The following is a 22,628-nucleotide window of genomic DNA, read 5'->3' on the forward strand; positions in this document are numbered from 1 at the left end:
GATAAGCCCCTCGGCCTCGGACCGAATCCGAACCGTGCCAGCGCCGACTGTGGCCGGTAGCTCCACAGGGCGACGTGCGGGGGGATCGCACTGGCCTGGGTACGACAGTAGGGATTAGTCAGTCAGTCGGTTCTGCATTTCATTGCTCTCTAGCGACCCCTGCTGGCCGTATCGGGGGGGGGGGGGGGGGGGGGGGGGGGGGGGGGGGGGGGGGGGGTTAATACAGCCGTAACTCAGGGAGCCCTGCTGCGGTGGATCCAGTTTGTCGTTCCCCTGCTCTGAGGTCCCAGTCACCGTCGGCTGGGGGGGCGTGACCCGTAAACGCGTACGCCACAGGGCCCAAACTGCGCCGCTTACCGAACGAGTCACCCGGGAGCTCTGCCAGCCCCCCCGCTCTGGCCTTATTGGCCACATAACTCACTTCCTGTCTGGTGCCTCTGTCCAGCCAAGTTACAGTACAGCCATTGGTCGGCAGTTTGCTGCGGGAACATAGCGCCAGGAGAATCGATCGCAGGAGTGCGGACGGTCCGTCTCGATTTACGCCAGTCATAATAAAAACATCGCGAAGCGGCCCCTCTGGGGCTCGGGAAGCTGCTTCTGTGGATGTGCCACAGATACACCCACCCTGTCCGGGGCCGCGTAAATCAAACTTGCACTGTCAGTGTGTGCCAGTGCGGCAGACGCACGCGTATAAAGACGGGATTGATCCTTTGCGCCACCCCTCATGTTTGGTTGTACGTTGTTTAAAAAAAAAGAAAAGAAAACTGAGGACATAACATGAAGGAAAAAAAAATTTAATGTAGACTTGTGTGCAAGATGGGGCTAGAAACCCAAAAGGGCTCATGTGGGGCCTCACCTTCATCAATAATAAATAATAATAATAATAATAATGATGATAAAAATGCAAGAAAAATAAAAACAAGAAAAAGAGAGAAAAAAAGGACAATATCGTGAAACAAGATAAAAAAGAATGATGAGCAATTGTTTCAAAAGTTTGAGTATGTGTGTATGTGTATGAGTGCATGTGTGAGAAGTTCTTCCGTCCTATTTGTAAATGTTGAGAGTGGAGGATTCATTACAATAATTATATGATTATTACACCTCTGTATCTAAAGTAAAACTGGCCATAGTGGTGCAATATTTAGGAGGGTGAAGACTTCCTCGTATTGCGTGTGAACTTGGAATTATTGATTAGGAAGGATTTACTGAGGACTGTTTGTGCCCATGAGTTTCTGTTTAATGATCGGATCTTAGAGCAGGGGTGTAAAACTCCAGTCCTGGGGGGCCGCAGTGTCCACTGATTTTCAGTGTGCATCAGCATCACTGATTAATTGAAGTCATTGATTGGCTAGAGAGTCAACACCCTTGTTCTCAAGCCCTTAATTGGCTGCTGATTGAAAGGAAACTACAAATACCAGCAGACTCTGCAGCCCTCCACGACTGGAGTTTGATGCCTTGTAGGTTAATATATAACAGATATCTGGGTCCAATATCATCATGAAAAACCCAAACCCTAACCCTAACCCTAACTATCTTTTAGTTCAGAAATCCCCCCCCCCTTTTCATGGTTCCCAATTTGTTAAGGTCCAAACTAAATCATCCACTTTGCTGCGTGGTTGTGTCTGTGGGGCAGTAGCACACACAAGGATACATGCTGTGCATCCTTTACCTGTGCGTTGTGCTCAGTGTACAAGTCTCTGTCTGGTCTCACCATACAGTGTGCTAGTTCCGTAAAGCCTATGTCATTCCTGTGCCTCGATGTACATTAGAGAAGTAGGCAACTTTCGGATGACTGTCACACTTGCAGACCACTGCAGCCTCATCACAGTTCTCCTCTGTTACCGTAGTAATTGTGAGCTTTGGCGAAGAGATCGGAATTTTGCCGTCTGCGATACGTTGGAGCCAGTGTGTCCTGAAGTGAGACAGAAACGAGCCAATGTGAGCCAGGAGTGAACCAGTGTAATCTGAAGTGTCAAAATGAGCACAAAATGAGACAGAAATGAGCTCTTGTGCCCTGAAGTGAGCCAGCAATTGAGTCAGTGTGCCCTGAAGTGAGACAGAAGTCAGCTAGTGCAATCTTATGTGTCAAAGAGAGGCAGAACTGAGCAGGTGTTCCCTCTCCTCTTCCTCAGGCTCCTCCTCCTCTAGTCCCAGGCTCCTCACGAAGAGCCTCTCCCTGGAGCCGGGTCCCTGTATCGGGGCTCACGAGACACCTCAGCGCCTGTGCTCCGACCCCGGGCCCCTGGGGCCCCGCCACTGCAACGGGACCAATGAGAACGGGCCGCCGGAACTCCCCACCCCTCCCCCCAAAACACGGCCCCCCCTGCCCGGGCCAAAACCGCAAGGTAGGACCGCTGCGGCGACGCCAGCCCCCCCCTGCTGTGTGCCTCACGGGTTTGTCTCTGTGTGTTTAACGTCAGTCGACTCCGAAAAAAAAAACCCCGAATCTCTTCCGTGTCCCTCTCACAGTGCCCCCGAAACCGCCTCACCTGCAGAGCGGGCGTCGGCCACGGGCGCCCGACAAGCCCCTCCCCCCGCCGCCCCCGTCCCGGCCGCTCCCCGCGGACCCCCGCGCCTCCCGGGCCCCCGCCACGCACGGCGAGGGGAGCGCCTCCCCCAGCTGCGTCCTCTCGCTCATCGAGAAGTTCGAGAGGTGAGTCCCGCGCGCGGAGAAAGGGGGCGGAGTCGGCCGCTTCCTGCCAACGTGCTCGATTCTGGTTTCCGTTTAAAGGCCCGTCGTAATTCCAGGGGTCAGTAAGAGGGGCCGCACAGAACTTCCAAAACTTAATTAGAGGAAATAAAATAGCTGTTTAAGTTTCAAGTAAGTTTCGGTGTCATTAATCTTTTGTACGTGCAACGCCCGTTGGAATAAAATGGTAATTTCTTTAAGAGGCAGGTGTTCCATTGCAAATGCAGATTGGGTTCCCAGCTCTGAGTGGGAGGGGCAGTTCCTCTCTGTGTTTGTGGCATCAGCTTTTAAAGCAGCAGATACAGCTTCTTCTTCTCCTGTCTGTGGTCCTTCCCTCAGAGAGCAGATCATCGTCGTGCCGGATATCACCGGGGGGGCCCTGTGCGTCCCCAGGGTCCCGGAGCCGCCGTCGGGAGGGGGGGTCCACACCCCCCCATCGGCAGAGCCCCCTGCCCCCAGCCCTGAGCCTCAGGAGGTCCAGGAAGCCCCCGTGGGGCTGGCGGAAGGGGGGGAGGAGGCGGAGGAGGAGGTGGAAGAGGGTAAAGAAGGAGAGGGGGAGGAAAGAGAGGAGGAGAGAGAGCTGGGGGCCGCGTGCGCGGAGAGGCGCCTGTCGCTGGAGTCGGGCTACGGCGCCTCCGACAAGCTCCTGGACTCCCTGGAGATGAGGGAGCTGCTGGCCAGCCAATCGGACGTGCCCTTGGACCGCCTGTCCCTCCCCCCGCCCCAGACGGACGGCAAGCTGGCCAATCGGGACAGCGGCATCGACAGCATCAGCTCCCCCTCGCACAGCGAGGAGCTGTGCTTCGCCGGGGAGGAGGAGCGGGCGGGGCAGGAGCGGGAGGTGTGCCCCTGCAGCCCCGCCCTCACCCTCCCGCGCCTCTCCTCCTCCTCCTCCTACGGTGGCCCGGAGGGGCCGGGGGGCGAGGGGGGCGCCTCGGCGGAGGGGGGGCGGGACTCGGAGGGGGACAGCGACATGGAGGAGGGGAGCGGGGACGAGAGCGAGCTCACCCCCACTGCACTGCAGCCCCTCGTTCTCCCCAAAACGGAGAGACAGGACTCCTGTGAGGTGAGGGTGCTTTTCACAGAAACACACAGGACATTAACATTATTTACATTACCTGCCAACAGACCTAAGGTCAAATACGTATTTGTTTTGGATTCAAATACTTTTCTACACTACACTACTGATCTTGTCTGGTGTATTGAAACCAATGAAATACTCTCAGAAAGTGCAAACCCCGCCTTCTGGTCATATTGGCAGGCTCAGTTACACCAGGCGAGATCAACAGAGCACAGAAATGTATTTGAATCCAAAACAAATACGTATTTGACCCAGGCCGGCCTGCCAACCAGCTCTTCCCATACGTCAGGGGTCCTCAAATCTGGCCCTCCAGGACCTGTAGTGCTGCTGGTTCAAATCAGTCCCCCCTAAACAGGGACTGTTTTAATCCTGGGACACCAGCAGAGCCAATCAGTGGCTTTAATCGATCAATGAGCTATCAAGTGTAATAGGAAAGCAGCAGTACTACTGACTATTAATGTACTCGAGGGGCAGATTTGAGTATCCCTGCCAAAGGCTGGCTGCCGTATGTAATTTTGATCTTTACGAAGGCGCTGTTCAGTATAATTTTCACCCCTTTGACCAGTATGTTCTGTGTACCTCCGCTGTGCGTAATGAAATCTGCTGAACGCTGAATGCTGTGTTAAGGTCACGGTACACAGTTATTGACCAGATTAACCCCACTGAATGATTAGCAGTGATTGCCAGTGGCCTGCACTTAATCTTCCTACGGTGGCGACTTTCAGGGTAATTTCAGGTGTGATTAAGGGAGGCCTGGAGAGCCCTCAGGAGAAAAGCTCTACTGGGACATGAATCACGAGAGTATTGCGCTTGTCTGAGAATTGGGCTTTATCGATGTGCACATGCAAGACTTAAGCAGATTGTTCTTTATTAGAGACAAGTACGTAAGGGCAACTACGCTTGGAAATATTTTACTTTTGAAACGGGATAAAATATCAGAATAGTTTATTCGTGCTGTGATGGCAGTGTTGTATTACAGGCTTTGTGTGTGTGTGTGCGTGTGTGTGTGTGTGTGCGCGTGTGTGTGTGTGTGTGTGTGTGTGTGTGTGTGTGTGTGTGTGTGTGTTTGTGTGTGTGCGTGTGTGTGTGTGTGTGTGTGTGTGTGTATGTGTGTGTTTGCGTCCCTCCAGCTCTCTGTCCAGCAGCGGGTGTTCAACATCGCCAACGAGCTGCTGCACACGGAGAAGGCGTACGTGTCGCGCCTGCACCTCCTGGACCAGGTCTTCTGCTCCCAGCTGATGGAGGAGGCGCGCTCCCGCGGCTCCTTCCCCTGCGAGGTGGTCATGGGCATCTTCTCCAACATCTGCTCCATCTACTGCTTCCACCAGCAGTTCCTGCTGCCCGCGCTGGAGAAGCGCATGGAGGAGTGGTGAGAGAAGTACTCCATTATTTGTGATCTCATTATCCTCAGATATCCATACCCTCATTATCCTCAGATATACATACTATCATTATCCATGCTCTCAGATATTCATGCTCTCATTATCCATGATCTCATTATCCTCAAATATCCATGCTCTCAGACATTCATGCTCTTATTATCCATGGTCTCATTATCCTCAAATATCCATGCTCTTCGATATCCATACTCTCATTATCCGTGATATCCGATATCCATGCTCTCCGAAATCCATACTCTTATTATCCGTGATCTCCGATATCCATGCTCTCCGAAATCCATACTCTCATTATCCGTGATCTCCAATATCCATGCTCTCCGAAATCCATCCTCTCGTTATCCGTGATCTCCGATATCCATGCTCTCCGAAATCCATACTCTCATTATCCGTGATCTCCGATATCCATACTCTCATTATCCGTGATCTCCGATATCCATGCTCTCCGAAATCCATACTCTCATTATCCGTGATCTCCGATATCCATGCTCTCCGAAATCCATACTCTCATTATTCAGGACCTCCGATATCCATGCTCTGGTATCCATGCTTTCATTATCCATTGCTATCCATGCTCTCCGATATCCGTGCTTTTATTAAAAAAAGAAGCTAAATAAATGCTCACCGTAATTTTACCTGAGGTGCTGGTATTCATAGTGATTGTACTAAAGGAAGAAGTTAACAACGCACACTTAAGCTCCATAATTTTATTGCCAGCGTTTCAGCCCTAATGAGGACTTGAAGCCGAAACGTTGGTAGTAAAATTGCAGCGCTTTAGTGTGCGCTGTTCATTTCTTCTTTTAGTATAATCTACGCTTCAGGTTACGTAACCAGACAACTGCTAAAGAAGGTGCTTGCAGTAGTATGTGCGCATTGCAGAATGAAGAATGTACGTAGTGCTGTGTGATGATTCTAGCTGCTGTTAATGAACGTCTGGAACACACATCTTTAAAAACAAGATCTGGGAGGACAACACAGTTGGTTATATTTTTTTTTGCTGACGTCCATCCTGCTCCGGGACTCATCCTGGCCCTGCCCTCTTTCCCGCTTTCCCCCAGGGACTCGAACCCTCGTATCGGGGACATCCTCCAGAAGCTGGCCCCGTTCCTGAAGATGTACGGGGAGTACGTGAAGAACTTCGACCGGGCCATGGAGCTGGTCAACACCTGGATGGAGCGGTCCTCCCAGTTCAAAGCCATCATCCACAGCATACAGGTGAGCTCCTCAGATTCCTCCATGGGCCGGTATCAGCTGAGAAGCAGGCGCTAGGAGTAGTACCTGCTGTTCTACCCTTGAGCAAGGTGCTTAACCTGCATTGCTTCGGTATATATCCAGCTGTATGAATGGATGCAATATAAATGCTGCAGTATGTAAAAAAGTTGTGCAAGTCGCTCTGCATAAGAGTGTCTGCTAAATACCTGTGATGTAATGTAACATAATGGGTTGGCTCTGGGATGCATTCAGCTTATGCAGGCAAACTGCAGGGTGACCAGAGGAGTCACTCTTGTGGCACTAGGCAGGGAACACTCTGCTGATTTTTAGCCCCCCCCCCACCCCCCTCAGTGACACTTTCATAAAATAATTTATACTTGTTCAGGGGGAAAAGAAAGAGGTGTCATGTCAACACAGTCAGCAGAACATTCGTGTGATGTCATCCCCCGTTTGGGGAAATCACTTCCTTTCTCCACCCTGGTGGTGAGTGGTGGTAATGCATGTCATGCTTTTCATGGTCGCGTTAAAGGTCACAACACCGTAGGACTCCTGATCAAAGTGTGCACTGGCCTTGGCCATGATTAGATTGCAGCGCTATTGACACATATTGGCTGGCTGGATTTGCAACCCTGCATACCTGAGATCCAGCCAATTTTCTGTCAACAGGATTCCCACAGGAGGTCTGTATAAGTGTAGTGTTGCCCGAGCATACTTTATATGTCCTGCCTGGTATTCTGTGATGCCGGTCAGGAAAACCTATGCAGTTGTACGTTTAATATTCACAGATGTAGGTATAAAATTGGATCCCTTTCTAAAAGTAGTCATTTCGTAACACTGGAGGCTGTAGTCTTGCTGTAGTCTTTCAACTACCGGGGGGCAGCTACTGTGGTGCACATTGTAGTTTATTTATAGTGCAGTGTGTGAGTAGCAGACCAGTATGAAAGCAAAACATCCAGTGCATCTGCTCATGAGCAGTCACGGCTGTCTCCCTGCTTGGCTGTGTTGACGTTAGTGCAGAACGCAGGTGTATTTTAGGGTTGACAGGTGCACTCTTAGAGAGGCGCCAAGGTCTTTGAAGAACCTGGTGAGAAAGGGATCGCAGCACAGTTGTGTTTACTGGAATTGTTCCATCGACAAACTTTGCAGGTTGTGACGTTCTCTTGAAATACTATGCACGGCTTGTTTGCTCGTGGCAGTCGCTTGGAGTGCAACCGGAAGGCTGTAGGTTCACGTCCTGGGATTGGGAGACTTGTTGTTGTACCCCTGAAAAGTGCTTAACCTGAATTGCTCTCGTAAGTACCCGTCTGTGTAAATGGGCCGGGTGCAAGCCGGCCTGCCCTAGATTAGGGGATTAATGAGGAATGTGATCATCTATTAATGGCCTATTTGTGCAGGGACCGTGCTTGAAAAGCGTAAGATTTTTGCTTTTTTTCTGGATAAACCCCCACTTTGCTGTGACAGGGCACAATATTTTCATCTCGTTAATTTGCAGTATCTGCATTATTACATTGCAAATACTCAGCACTATTTTTTTTTGGGGGGGGGGGGACAATTAGTAAAATAGCTTTTCAAAAAATAAATGCTTATTATTTTCACCAAAGAAGAACTGTCTTTATCCCCAGAATATCCCTTGATCTCACTTTTACTTGATTTAGTCTGCAGTGGCAATAACGGATAGAATCAGAGAAATTTCAGTTTTGACCTTTGGGAGGTGGGGGGTGGGGTGGGGGGGGGGGAGGCTTAGTTTGTATGCCACACATTATGAGGAATAAAAATGAAAATTGAAGTAAATGAAAGCGGCACTTGTGCGAAAGAGAGATGTGAAGGTGGAGAGGTGGGGGATGCTGACGGCCCCCCTCGCGTTAGCCGACAGATCAAACGGAGGGAGAGAGAGACGGGGGGGGGGGGTGGGGGGGTGGGGAGGGTTGTCAGGGGCCAGGGGCGTGCGGAGGAGCTTCGGTAAACACTGGGAATACTAATGGGGCCGGAGTTTGGGCTGCCCTACAGCTTCAAACGGCTCCACCCGGCTCCCCGACTGCACCTGTGGAATACTAACTGGCCACTGTGCTGATGCGCTGCAGTGCACAGAACTGCCACCGGGGGCAGCAGATCCCCTGGGCTGCCCAACCCTTGTTCCTAGAGATGTGATGTCCAGTAGGTTTTAATTTCAACCCTAGTTTGGCACACCTTATTTTACTAATCAGCTGCTCAATGAGGTGTTGAATGAGGTGTGCTTCCTTTAGGGCCGGAGTGCAAACCTACAGGACGTTAGATCTCCAGCAACAGGGTTGGGCAGCGCTGCCATAGACTATGTTCTTTGGGCTGGGGTTGGGAGAATGTGGTGGTTTTGTATTTTTTTTTATTTCCTTCGTTAATACTGGTTTTACTTGTGATTTTATGGAGCCTTGCATTATGTATTTCTGTGTCTGTACTCTGTTACTCCCTGTTGGGGCATTTGTCTGTTTTTCATTCCCTGTGTCACTGTCTGTCGCCCTCTGAGAATCTGTATCGATCGCTCTGTCTCGCACGTCGCTGTGTGTGTGTGTGTGTGTGTGTGCGCGTGCGTTTCTCACTGTGGGTCTATCCATTCCTCTCACCCTCTTTCAGATTATTCCCAAGCTGTATCTATATTTCTCTCATTGTATCTCTCTGTGTGCGTGCGTGTATGTGTGTGTGCATGTGCGTGTGTGTGTCTGCGTATGTGTGTGTATGCGTGTGTGTGCGCGTGTGCGCGCATGCGTGTGTACGTGTGTGTGTGTGTCTGCATGTGTGTGTGTGTGCATGTGCGTGTGTGTGTCTGCGTGTGTGTGTGTGCGTGCTTGCATGCGTGTGTGTGTGTGTGTGTGTGTGTGTGCGTGTGTGTGTATGTGTGCGTGTGTGTGTGTCTGTGTGTGTGTGTGTCTCAGAGAGAGGAGATGTGTGGGAACCTGACCCTGCAGCACCACATGCTGGAGCCGGTGCAGCGGATCCCGCGCTACGAGCTGCTGCTGAAGGACTACCTGCACCGGCTGCCGCAGGACGCCCACGACTCCAAGGACGCGCAGAGTGAGGATCCCCGCCCTGCTGCATGCACCGCCTGATGCGCACGGAAACCCTAACACGCGCAAAACCCTAACGCACGCAGAACCCTAACGCACGCAGAACCGTAACACGCACAGAGCCCTAACGCACGCAGAACCCTAACACGCACGGAAACCGTAACGCAGACAGAAACACAAACAGGCACAGAAACCCTAACATACGTTCTCACTCCTGCACAGAAACACAAACGCACTCTCTCTCAGCTTCACAGAAACCCTAATGCATACCCTGATGTATAGTGCACCTGCAGCCCAGTGGTCTGCAAGCACAGCCACTGTCTGAAGCTCTTGAGTTAAAGAGAGCTTGAGTTTCTGTTTTTCCCATAATGCACCTCACAGGAGTTCTCCTCGCGGTTTTGCTGGAGTTAGGACTCCAGCCGGGCGCTCAGAGCTCTCTGCAGTTCAGTTCAACGGTCGACGGCTGCACGCTCTGGTCCTGCTGTGCCAGCGATGCTTCTGCTGTTTGTTCCGTCTGAGCTTGACCTCATGAGTTTGACCTCATGAGTTTGATGGATTATTTAGAGCCCGAGTCTGAATATTTACAGTCTGAATGGTGAAATTTTGAGAAATGCCTCCAGCGCATTTGTCCCCTGTGTGCATTAAACCTGTAATTAATTAATACACTAATGTAGTTCTGGGTTTGGATGGGAAAAAAACTGAAATATTTCTGGCACCCAAGGACCTGGGTCTGTCTACCGCTGGTTTAGAAAATAGTAATATAATCCACACTCCAATTAAATGGCGAAATCACAACGCCTCTACGGGGGTGTGTTTCAGCTTCCCTCCTTTGAGATGGTTGGTTGTGCTAGCTGTGCGGTGCGGGACTCTGCCGGTCTGAGTTGGATTATTTTTTGTGCCTTTTCAGAATCCCTGGAGTTGATAGCGACCGCAGCAGAACACTCCAACGCGGCGATCAGGAAGATGGTGAGTGAAGTAAACGGCGTTTTTACACAGGGCCAGGGGCCCCCTGGGACCGCTGCAGCGCGCACTACCACCCAGCGCCAGTGGGGGCGCCAGAGAGCGCATACTTTTGGCTTCTGTTTCAGCCGCCATGGCAACCAGCTCCCAGGGAGGGACGACGCTGACGTTCCCTGAGTTTGTAATTAAGGGGGGGTGGACGCTGCCGTAATGAGAGGTTGTTAACGAGAGCCCTTCATTTAGAGCTGTTTATTGGTGAAGTTTAAAAAAAAAAGTATTTATTTCAAGGAACATTTTATCAAAAAGTATCTAAATTTATCTACAGCGGCGCCATATAGGGGGAGTTAGGACGATTCCAAGGGCCCTAACTGACAGGGACCCTCAAAAAATATTAGAACATAGGATGAATGACTTTTTATTCATCAGTTATGCCAGAAACTGACATTAATAGAATATTTTATTTACCATGTACAAATAAAACTACCCGTTTCTTTTTCTGGGGTGGCCTGGGTTGGTGGAGCTCAATCTGAGGTCTTTTCATGGGGCCCCAACTCCCCGACGACACCCTAGCCTGTCTGTATCTGTGACCCGTGTGTTTAAGTGTTTAATCAGCGAAATTAAAAGTGCGGTGTGTTTGTTCTCCTGTCTCAGGAGAGAATGCACAAGCTGCTAAAGGTCTACGAGCTGTTGGGCGGCGAAGAGGACATTGTGAACCCCACGAATGAGCTCATCAAGGAGGGACACATCCTCAAGCTGTCTGCCAAAAACGGCACGTCACAGGATCGGTATCTCATACTGGTGAGCGCTCGTCCCTCAGTTTGAAATTAATCTATGATCACGAATATACTTATTGCAGAAACTACCATTGCCTCATAGCATAGCATAACATAACATAGCATAACATAACACAGCATAACATAGCATAGCATAGCATGACATAGCATGACATAACATAACATAGCATAGCATAGCATAGCATAGCATAACATAGTATAACATAACATAACATAACATAGCATAGCATAGCATAACATAGTATAACATAACATAACATAACATAGCATAGCATGACATAACATAGCATAGCATAGCATAGCATGACATAGCATAGCATAGCATAGCATGACATAGCATAACATAGCTTAGCATAGCATAGCATGGCATAGCATAGCATAGCATGACATAGCATAGCATAGCATAGCATGACATAGCATAACATAACATAGCATAGCATAGCATAGCATGGCATGGCATAGCATAACATAACATAACATAGCATAGCATAGCATGACATAACATAGCATAACCTTCTTTTGTGGTCCTTTTGAGTGTATCTTTACCCCCGTTCCCCTCTCTCTCTTTGCAGTTCAATGACAGGTTACTGTACTGCGTCCCCAAACTGCGTCTGATTGGACAGAAATTTGGAGTCAGGGCCAGGATTGATGTCGATGGAATGGAGGTGTGTTTTTTTTTTTGTTTTTTGCCTTTTATTTGTTTACATGAAAACATGGGAAATTTCATGTCATGTAGCCTCATGTAGCTTGTCCTGCCTTATTTTCATCAGTAGTTTAATAGCATATTTCCCCCATGGATTATGAAGTAATGCAGCAGTGTATCCACCCTCAGCTCCTACTTTGTATATCCATTTATTCAGCCCAAACTACACAATGATGTCTTGTATAAGAATACAGGTGACAGATTTACTTTGAGATCTGTGTACCCTCTTGTGGTGATGAAATGACATTATAGATGTGGACATGTGTAGTGATGTTTCCCTCTGCGCTTGTGCAGCTGAAGGAGACCAGCAGTGTTAATGTGCCGCGGACGTTCCTGGTTTCCGGCAAACAGCGGTCCCTGGAGCTGCAGGCTAGGTGAGTCGGGCCGTTACATTGCACAGCGAAGTGCAACTCGAGTGTAGAAGTGCAAACATGTACCTATCCCCGATTGAACTGTGGCCCTTATTGTTTTAATCAAGTTGAATTGGTCTTGATGGCGTGGAGGCTCAAGCAGTTCCATCCTGCTAATTATCTAATTCCCTGTGTGAGAGTGTAGTTATGGAAACCTGATGTAATTAAATCCACTTTTGTGGCGCTACACTTGTTGTGTGACCCTGAAGAAGACAGGGTTGGTCAGTATGCGATGTTGTTAATTACGTAGTCACTTTGAATAAAGGCTGTTCAACATTTATACACAACATGAGTGCCTTGCCTTTATGTGGATGTCTACTATATTTTTACAGACGAAGATCCAGCCAAAGCTTTTGTTTATATGAATGTACCAGTCCCTTTTCCTGAAGTGCATTTGTAGTGGGGTATAACATAGCTCGAGAGAGCCCCAGCACCTACGCACTATAGCCATAATTACAGCCATAATTATTTGTAAAATTATTATTATTTTTTTAATTTTCATTCATCTATTTCGTTCTGTGCAGGACTGAAGAGGAGAAGAAAGACTGGATCCAGGTAAGAAGAGAGGCACTTTCCTCTTTGTCATATTGTTTGTCTGATCTCTGACCCCCCCCCCCCCCCATCACCCGGGATAAGTGGATTACTCCATTTCCTCTCTCTCTCCATCTCTCTTTCTCTCTCCCTTGCTCTCTCCCTCTCTCTCTCTCTCTCTCTCAGGCGATCCAGGCCACCATTCAGAGACATGAGCAGACGTTAGAGACGTTCAGGCTGGTGAACTGCTCCTTCCGTGAGGAGGACTACACTCCCCCCAACTCCCCTGTGAGGCCACGAGAACTAGTTACAGCTAGTTAGAACCGGCTCACCTTGAGAACATGAACACGACTTCAACTGTTACTTGAGTTTTTCTGAAGACCATCTTATCTCTCTTTGCCCTCGCTCTCTTCTTCTCTTCCTCTCCCTCCTATCTCTCTCTCCCTCTCTTTCCTCTCGATCTTTCTTTCTCACTCCCCCCCTCCCTCCTTCTCTCTCTCTCTCTCTCTCTCTCTCTCCCTCTCTCTCTCTGTCTCACAGAACTGTACGGAGTTGGGGAAGCGTGCACCCACCCCAATCAGAGAGAAGGAGGTCACCCTGTGTATGAAATGTCAGGAGCCCTTCAACTCCATCACTAAGAGGCGCCACCACTGCAAGGCCTGTGGGCATGTAAGTCTCCCACCTGATTGGCTAGCTTTTGAAAGTGGGGGTGGGGCGGGGTCAAGGGTGACCATGGAGATCCATGTGTCCTTTCGACATCAGATCTGCACGATCCTCTAAAGAGACAGATTAAATACCCCCCCACTTCTCAGAGATTAAATACCCAAAAGAGATTAAGTACCGCAAGTGCAGCCGCTCCAGGGTCAGTTCCACTCCGCTACAGCGGCGACTGTCGCTCTTTCGAACCCCTGCCAGGTGGTGTGCGGGAAGTGCTCCGAGTTCCGGGCCCGGCTGCTGTACGACAACAACCGAGCGAACCGCGTGTGCGTGGACTGCTACACCGCGCTGCACGGGGTGCCCCCCTCCCCCGCCTGCCTGCCCAGCACCGCGCAGAGGCGCCGCTCCATCCTGGAGGTGAGGGAACGCGCCGAAACCAGGGAGGGAACGGAACCCCCCCCCCCCCCCCCCCGAAACGAGGGGCTCGAGCGTTTTTAACAATGAGAGCGCTGTGCGCTGCTAATGGGCCATGATAAACCTGCGTGCATTAATGCGTGTGTGCGTGTGTGTGCGTGTGTGTGTGTGTGTGTGTGTGTGCGTGTGTGTGTGTGTGTGCGTGTGCGTGTGCGTGTGTGTGTGCATGCGCGTGTGAGGTGCGCGTGCGTGTGTGTGTGTGTGTGTGTGTGCGTGTGTTTGTGCGTGCGTGCGCGCGTGTGGTGCGTGTGTGTGCGTGCGTGTGTGTGTGTGTGCGTGTGTGTGCGTGCGTGCGTGTGTGTGTGTGTGTGTGTGTGTATTAATGTGTGTGTGTATATATTTGTATCCTCCACAGAAACAGGCCTCTGTGGCAGCGGAGAACAGTGTCATGTGCAGTTTTCTGCACCACATGGAGAAGGGAGGGGGGCGCGGGTGGCAGAAGGCCTGGTTCGTCATTCCGGAGAACGAGCCTCTGGTCCTGTACATCTACGGGGCACCTCAGGTGAGGGGGGGGGGGGGGCTGAGGGGGTCACAGGGGGGAAATCCAGGTTCAGAAAGTAGAAATCTTCCCCAGTCTTTTGTCGCTGTCGCCTGGATTTGCTCGTTTTTGCCCGTTTTTCAGAATGGAGGTGGAAGTAGTCAGAGAAATCGACTGGCTGAGTTCATGGGTGGAAGAACCACACAGTGGGACATACAGTATCTGACCCCTGGACGTCCCAACTTTTGGGGCGATGTCTTTTGAGTCATTTTTGTGTCACTGTTCAGCTGTTTCACCAGGCTGATTTCCCTGATTTTCTGTTGTGTGAGAAGTTGCATAATAAAACAGTATTCTATTCTTTGTTTTGTTTTTTTTTTGGATTTTTTTGCACTGTGGCATCTCGTGACACAAGCTTCATTGCCTTGTAAAAAAAAAAAGAAAAAAAATGTAAAATTTAAATTAGTCTTTTTTTTCCCCCTGCGTCCAGGACGTGAAGGCCCAGCGGAGCATCCCCCTGATCGGGTTCGAGGTGTCCCACCCCGAGCCCGGCGACAGACTGGAGCGGCGCAACGCCTTCAAAATCAGCCAGAGTCACCTGACCGTTTACTTCAGCGCCGAGGGGGAGGAGCTCCAGCGCCGCTGGATGGAGGTCCTGTCCCGGGCCGGCCGGGGGGAGGAGCTACAAGCCCGCGCCTCCATCTCGGAATCCCTGGAGGAGGAGGCGGAGGAGTCAGTACTTTCGGACGAAAACACGTGATCACATAAATAAAGGGGCGTTGGGTTTTGGGCCGTGACGACTATTGCAAATATACACTCGCAGATACGCGCACAGACACACACACACACACACACATAGACACACAAAACACACAAGGTTTATAACAAGTGTCAGTGGTCAGTTGCATGAAATACATGTTCAGTTTCTTATTGTATTATTAATCTTGTGAGATTGACGGGTGTTTGCAAAAAAAAATCTGCCAAAAATGTATGTACCTGAAAGAAAATGTAAAGGCATAGTTGATATTGAAATGTTTTTTTTTTAAACTGCCAACAAGCTATGTAATTGCAGTTATGTAATTACACAAACAGCTTCAGCACAAATTACTTTTGCCCAATTTTTTATTTTTATGTTTTTCATTTTTGTGTGGTTTTACATGAGTGATTGCTGTTGAAGCTATGTATGTGTGTACATGTGTGTGCGTGTGACTGGTGCATACTGGCAGAAGGCTAATTGTTTGTCCCCATCTACAACTGGACTGGCTGGCTACAACTTTTACGTAGGATTCACATCGCATCCATTTATACAGCTGGAGGGTTAAGTGCGGTGTATAATCCAGCTCAAGGGTACAACGGCAGTGTCCTACCCGGGAATCGAGTGACCTTTGACCTTTAGGAACTGTGACCAGTTCCTTACCCATTGTACTACAGTGCCGCCTGTTAGTGTAGCCCCACAGGCAGTTGAAAGAAATTTGAGGAGATGGACCAAAGAGACTTCCCTGGTTATTGGCTGACGGCAGTTGGGCCCGCAGGCCCAGTGAGGTCCAGAGCCCAGCCGCTGCAAAGAGAAGGTGCAGTAGCTCCGCTCCAGTGGTGAAATGGTACAGATCGACGAGAGACAAACCAGCCTCCATTTTAACTGACTGAGCGTCATGGCTTCTCAAATCCTCTGCTGATGGTTATTTGAGGAGCTTTGGAGACCAACTTTAGCTGTGTCTAGACTGAAATGTGTGTGATTAGGATGCTGTCATCAGATTTTATTTCCATAAAACATTTTTTGTTATTTTTTATTTTGTTCTCTCCAGCGTATTGCGGCCTAGCCCAGGCCTCGAGGGGCCTGTTTTAGTATGAGCTAGTGCACTGACACCACTGACACTTTCTGTGGCATTTCGCTTAAAAATGTTTAATGATGGATTATAGAATGTTGCTGAAGGTTTGACTAGAGCTACCGAGGAGACAGTCAACCCTACCAGCCCCCCATCGTTCTGAGACGGGCGAAGAAGATGTTTTTGGGTTCTCCGTCAGAACTTTTTGCCAAGTAATTTGCACCAACCCCATGCTCTTACTGCAGGAGCAAATTAGATGGTATCTAAATAGAGAGTTTTATGCTGTCTCCTTAGATGACTAACACATCCCAGTCAGTGTGGTTGGGTTGGGCTCAGCTCCATTTGCATTTCAGTTGATTCACAAAATGAATAGAAATTTAATTACTGAAATTAAAAATGGCTAAACAAAAATTCTTTTCGTGAATTGAATTGAATTTTTTCTATTCATGAACTAAAATGTAATTTGTTTTGTGAATTGGCTGGATTGAAAACAGATTTGACCCCAACCCTGCCAGCAAGTATCCTGGACATGAGTTGTCCCCCAACAACCATAAAAAAAACAAACCGACAAAAAAATAAAAAAGCCTTAGGCCATGTCCCAATCAGCGCATTTCCCTACTATTGAGTACTCAAGTATCACTTGTATACTCAATAGTAGGCAAGTGTTTGGATTCCAGTTCTTTGGGCCCCTATTTCTGATGTAACTTCCCTCCCACCTAGTGGTCGAGTCAGTGTAATACATGCTAATGTACACCAAAGAGCAAACGTTTCCTACTGCTCTACTTGTGATAGTAGTGGGTGGGGAGATTATTTCAATATTTTTCTTTCAATTCAGAAGTGGTTGAATTGAGCACCGAAGCTGAGAGAAGTCCATTGAGATTTTTTCCCCCAAGCCTGTTGCGACCGGTTTTCCAGCCAATTGGCTGTGCACTAAATTGTTATTGGAAGTTCCATCTAGTATTTGCACTTTTTATCCTTAAGATTATTAGGTTACACTATGCGGGCAATGTAAAACAGGTAGTAGGGATGGTTGTGCTGTTGTTCGGTTTTTGAGAACTTGAGATTAGATCAGTCAGTTGAGAATTTAGTATGCGGGTGATGGTTTGAGAACTGCTGCATCCACACTTGCAGACCAATCAAGTCCAGTTGGCTGGAAATTATTTTTAAACTGTTTTTCCTTTTAAAACAGATGAAATTAGTATCTTATATCTTTGCTGTCTAAATCTAATCTAAGTTGATGGAAAAGGGCTGGATGACACCACTAAAAAAAGACAATGAATTTCAAATCTTCTCTCTGTGTATTTGCTTATGCCTTTCAGTTTAATTTAACTCATTTATTAACATGGAGACTAAAGTTAACGTATCCATGGTGACAGAAATGAGTTCAATATCTGTGGTAAGAAAGGAAAACAGAGACCTTTGTGTCAAAACGATCCATGTTCAGCAGCAAACTTTGGCAATGTATAAGGCACAAGTTCAATTCTGATCAAATTTTAACGCGTAAAAAATAAACGTTCTCTTGCATCGCAGATCTTTTCTTAAAATGATGTTTTGGAAAGTCTGTGGTTTTTTGCTCAAATTGGACAAATGGATTAGAATGCTTTGGGTCATACTCGTATGATATCAGTCCCATATTTCCACTGGCATTCCAATATTTTATTCTAAAATAAGGCTGCAGTGTTGAAATCCAATTTTAAAACTCTAGATGGCAATACAACTGCTTTCTAGGGGGAATTTTTTTTGTTTTGTTTTGTTTTGTTTTGTTTCTGGTAGGCCAGGGACTGTTGAAATATTGAGTAAAAGTTTCCGTAGCGGTGGTGCTCATCCAAACATTTATAATGGGACTCAGGAACGAGTTTTTGAGGTTGTTTCTCTCGGATCAGGTGTACAGGACATGAGTATGTAATGGAGTGAATGTGCGCAAGAACGTTGGTCTACTCATTCAGAGCTGATGTGGCATTTTTGCCTTATTAATGGTTTTATAAAGCATCCACTCAAAAGATCAAAGGAATCAAGACAGAAGGAAAAAATTGAGATGAAACGGAAAATTGTGAATGGAGGTGTATTTGTATTCGGAGAAAGAAAAAAGAAAAAAAAAGCAAAAGGGTAATTTTAAAAAAATGCATTTGTAAATATAATTTATTCTCCTCAGTGCCCAGTTCCGTGGGCGAGGTATGATGGCAAGCTTGGTGTTATTTCTATCTTGTGCCGTTTAAATTTGACTCCTGATAACTGTGGTGGAACTTCCTGTTGGGAATAGCTTCTTTACTTGACCACTTACATGTTTCCCAATCTGAGGTTGTTTTTTTTTTGGATCCTGGAAGGGGGTGAAAGAGTTATATGTAATGTTTCTCTTTTGTTTGATCCCAAACTCCCTACTGTAAGCCAGCGTGGGTGAATTTTAAGCATTTCTTCAAGACAACTATAGATATTTGTTAGGTATTCCGTTTCTTTGTTGATGTTGTTCTTTGTTAGACAAATGCTTGACTAATATGAAAACCCAAACCAGTCAACCTCAGAGTTTGTATATAACCATTCAGTATTCTCTCACCCTATGTGCATATTTCACCCTCCAGTGCCATTTAAGAAAACGTAAAATGTGCCTGCTCATCTGAATACCTGTAGTCTGTTGTGGTGGAGATCTTCATACCCTTCAACTGTAACAAATTTCATACCCTATGGAACTGCAGTGCTATTATTGGTTAGTCTGTGTGTTGAAGATGACTGTTTCAGACGATAAGGGTGGGTTTTTGTTTTTAACCCTTGCTGTTTAAGTCGTAGGAATTCAGAGCGGTCCTCCGAAACTCCATAGACAAAGATTTATAATGCTGAATGGAAAGACATTCGTTTAACCTAGGGAAAAATTCACCCAGTAAACATGGTCTAATTAACGTATTTTCTCTTGTATTTTTTATTTATTTAAATTTTGCTTTACGGTGGTCTGTGTCATCGCTTATATGTTACATTCTCATAGTTTGTGGGTAATTACAATTGTAGTTTACCTCTGCTTTTGCCAAAGTATACAGCAGGAACTTTTAAATTAGACTGAAATGGCCACAGGCATGTATCAATGTTTGTTTTATTTTATTACTATTCCCTACATTTACATTTATTTGATCTGTGTAGAATCTGGAAAACTGGTAGCTTAAATTTTAATTAGGTTTTTTTTTCCTGTCATCTTTATGAGGCTTATTATATCTACAAAATGTACCTTTGCTGAAATACCAGAGGAGAAGTGATGTCCTGTGTTCAGGTGGAAGTTATAATTTAAAATGTGTGGATATCAACACAGAAACACCAGTATGTGTACACAGTATCCTCACATCGGTTCATAGGATTCAATGTCCAAGTCTTGCAAATCGAATTATTTTGCGCATCACAACTCCAAATTTTGTTTACATAGTTTAATTTGTGTTTACAGTTAATTCTGTAGATGAAGGTCCAGCTGAATAGTTAGCAAATACAAACTCCAAAATACAAACTCCATTCAAGCTTCGAAACAGTATTTTAGTTTTGCTAAGCCCATCATGTCATAATCTATGGCACATTTTTTTTTTCGTGAATACAAACTGTATAGGTTTATTGTAAACATGACTGAGTATTACTGTTATTATAATTGTTATTATAATTATTATTGTTATTACTATTAATTATATTAGTGGCAGGCCACTGGGTACCATTGTATGTTGATATCCCAATGAAATCTGTGCAAGATATTGAAAATGTTTATGAATTTAAAAATAAAAAAAATGTTAGCAAACTCCTTTTAAAAATATTCATTTTCTATTTGGATAGTTGATATAAATTCTATAAAGTTATAAGTTATGGACGGTGAAGCACAACCAATATTTGCAAATGTTTTAACTAGACACTGATGAATAGAAGATCACGTCTTTCAAATGCTTGGAAATGATTTCTTAAAAGGACATAAAGTATCTCATTTCCAAGTCTCCAAACAGCTTCTTTTTTTTTTTTTGGGGGGGGGGGGGGGGGGGAGGGAATAAATTGATAATTTTTTTTCGAAATGAATGAGATAAAAACATTGATCACACCATTTACATTCATTAATAAAGTATTCCTACTTTGGGCTCGTTAACAGCGTCTGGCCTGGATATTCAGTGTCTCCATTGTGTGTGACTGTTGGCCACATTACACAAAGCTACCTGCAAGTCTCAGGCGAGGCTGATAATGACTACAGGTGCAGGGGGAAAAAATGGTTGCTCTGAATAATATTTTTGTGAAACATTAGCTTAATTATACTTTATTATGAGTTCCTGTAGGTGGATAAAAAATCAATAGTTTTAAGTATTAATCTCAAGACAACCCTTCTATTTTTGACACCAAATAAATACATTTTAAAGAAACACAAAATATTGCAAACAATTGTGGTACTTTTTTTTTTTCTTTCTTGCAACCATATCTCTTTTTAGCCTTCCCGTATGAAATATAATGTGGGGTTGGGCATGGTAAAGACAGAAATTACCTGGGAAAACCCGGGTATTGGTACTGGAAGGAGTGATTACAAGCCAGTGGTTAGTACATTCCCCAGTGGGGAATGAAAGCCAAGAAGAAAGCCATTGCCCCTTTTACAATGAGTAGAGGGCACCACCATTTTTATGATGAGATGGTAGACTAAAGGTCCTGGCTCACTGGGGTAATATGAAATGTATAGGTATGGGGCATGCCCCCGCCAAGGCGTAACTTGGCGGGATGGCATACCTGCCATCCCAATATCTTACCACTTAAACTGCGTCACAAAGTGGGGTATTCCAGCCAGAGGCCCACATGCAGGGGCCTCATTTATAGAACGGACATAGGATCAATTTTGATCTTAAGTGTGACTTACGCAGAAAACCACATATAATATAACATATAAGTAGTTACTTATAACACCTTACTTTGACGTGGAAATGATCTTATCTCTACGCGAATTCTAGACTTGACGTAAGTGATTTTCCTGCTGGTTATGTAGGGGTATTGCCGTTTGGGACGCATATGTGTCCAAGCCTGTGGTGAATTTTGCATTAGCTTTATGAACAATTTGATAGGAATTATCAATTAAAGGTGCGAGGAATTAATTGCCAGACACAAGGAGTTTTGAATGAAAAACAGGATGCGATGTTATATAAATAGTCTGTCAAATTAGAAAAAAGTAACCATGGCTGTTCTTGCGTTATTGGAAGACATTGAAAACCGTGCTTTTAGAAGGGAAAGAATTTTCAGAGACCGGAATGGCTTTTTTGCGCTTGATGATCTTCCAAAAATTTTGCTTTTCTCTTTTGGTCCATGTTTATTCCTGACTAAAACCTAATTTGTGCTAGCATTATATAAGAGGATTGTAAGGCACGTTCAGGTTAATTTCAGATTTATAGATCATAGGTGCGTAAGTAACAAATGGGCTTCTTAGAACCTGCGTAAGCAAGGTTTTTTATGCTCAGTAACTTTTATGAAACTTTCATCACCGTCGGAAATGATCTTAAGACTAAGTTCAAGTATAAATCTAAGACCATTTTTATAAATGATCGAGGCCCCAGGTCTGTGAGACTGGGCGTGTGTTCATCCTCTGAGACTAATGCTAGAACGGAAGCTCTGCGTCACCCAGGTGGTATGAAGCACTGGTGCCAGCTGAGGTGAGCTTCTCCCCTTGTTCTGAAGATCTCTGCAGTCGGTGGACGTCACCCAGGTGGTATGAAGCACTGGTGCCAGCTGAGGTGAGCTTCTCCGTTCGTTCTGAAGATATCTGCAGACGGTGGTGGAATGTGATAATTCAGATAATTCATTATCAATATGACACTCTTGAAGAAACAAAAAAAAAAACATGATGTAAGCCAAGCTGTTTTATTGTAATGGTTCAATCACTTTGCTTCCATTTTGCATTCATCACTAAGGTGCGCACCTTCAGGACTTCAATATTTTAACATTTGTCAGCAGTGGGTAAAATATGGAGACTGTACATTCCTGTTCAGGAATTTAGGTTGAACCGTAGGGGGGTGTTGAGGGAGGTGGATATATTCCATATTATCATTAAATAAGCTTTAAATAAGCTCTTCAAGATGTGTGTGTGTGTGTGTGTGTTGGGGGGAGTTCGAAGGCTGCAGGCGTCAACAACAGTGTTGCGCAATTGCAGGGGTTCTTTCACTACCAGCGTGTTTTTCAATTTGAGGCCGATGAACGGTATTTGAGGTCAGTGAAAGGCAGTGGGGCAGGCTGTGCTTTTTGATGTGATCCAGACTGGGCGCTGAAATGTGTAAAGTGGCTATTTTTGTTTGTGAGTTAGCAAGGCAGTGTTTAAAATACACTTCATAAACACTGAATCGCGTAGTAAAAATCCGTTTTACCTCGAAGCCCAAGGGGAAACGGCTGACGAAATAAGCTGAAATG

The 22,628-nt window shown here is 46.4% G+C and overlaps 1 protein-coding gene across 2 annotated transcripts in view; it reads left to right on the forward strand.

Annotated features, from left to right (window-relative positions):
• Positions 1–20,007, forward strand: part of fgd1 (FYVE, RhoGEF and PH domain containing 1) — a 63,488-nt gene extending 43,481 nt beyond the window's left edge. The window contains exons 2-17 of one of the 2 annotated variants that reach the window (XM_035382954.1): positions 2,133–2,345; positions 2,470–2,653; positions 3,029–3,755; positions 4,901–5,139; positions 6,226–6,382; positions 9,286–9,424; positions 10,325–10,383; positions 11,029–11,175; positions 11,744–11,836; positions 12,169–12,248; positions 12,809–12,839; positions 13,002–13,103; positions 13,356–13,484; positions 13,731–13,889; positions 14,302–14,448; positions 14,912–20,007. In XM_035382954.1, the coding sequence (XP_035238845.1) occupies positions 2,133–2,345; positions 2,470–2,653; positions 3,029–3,755; positions 4,901–5,139; positions 6,226–6,382; positions 9,286–9,424; positions 10,325–10,383; positions 11,029–11,175; positions 11,744–11,836; positions 12,169–12,248; positions 12,809–12,839; positions 13,002–13,103; positions 13,356–13,484; positions 13,731–13,889; positions 14,302–14,448; positions 14,912–15,181 (2,876 nt within the window). In that variant the 3' untranslated portion in view covers positions 15,182–20,007. The remainder of the gene's footprint in view (positions 1–2,132; positions 2,346–2,469; positions 2,654–3,028; positions 3,756–4,900; positions 5,140–6,225; positions 6,383–9,285; positions 9,425–10,324; positions 10,384–11,028; positions 11,176–11,743; positions 11,837–12,168; positions 12,249–12,808; positions 12,840–13,001; positions 13,104–13,355; positions 13,485–13,730; positions 13,890–14,301; positions 14,449–14,911) is intronic. The other variant, XM_035382955.1, reaches the window with a different exon arrangement.
• The last annotated feature ends 2,621 nt before the right edge of the window (positions 20,008–22,628 follow it).

This window comes from Anguilla anguilla, chromosome 11, assembly GCF_013347855.1.
Source record: "Anguilla anguilla isolate fAngAng1 chromosome 11, fAngAng1.pri, whole genome shotgun sequence".
NCBI lineage: Eukaryota > Metazoa > Chordata > Actinopteri > Anguilliformes > Anguillidae > Anguilla > Anguilla anguilla.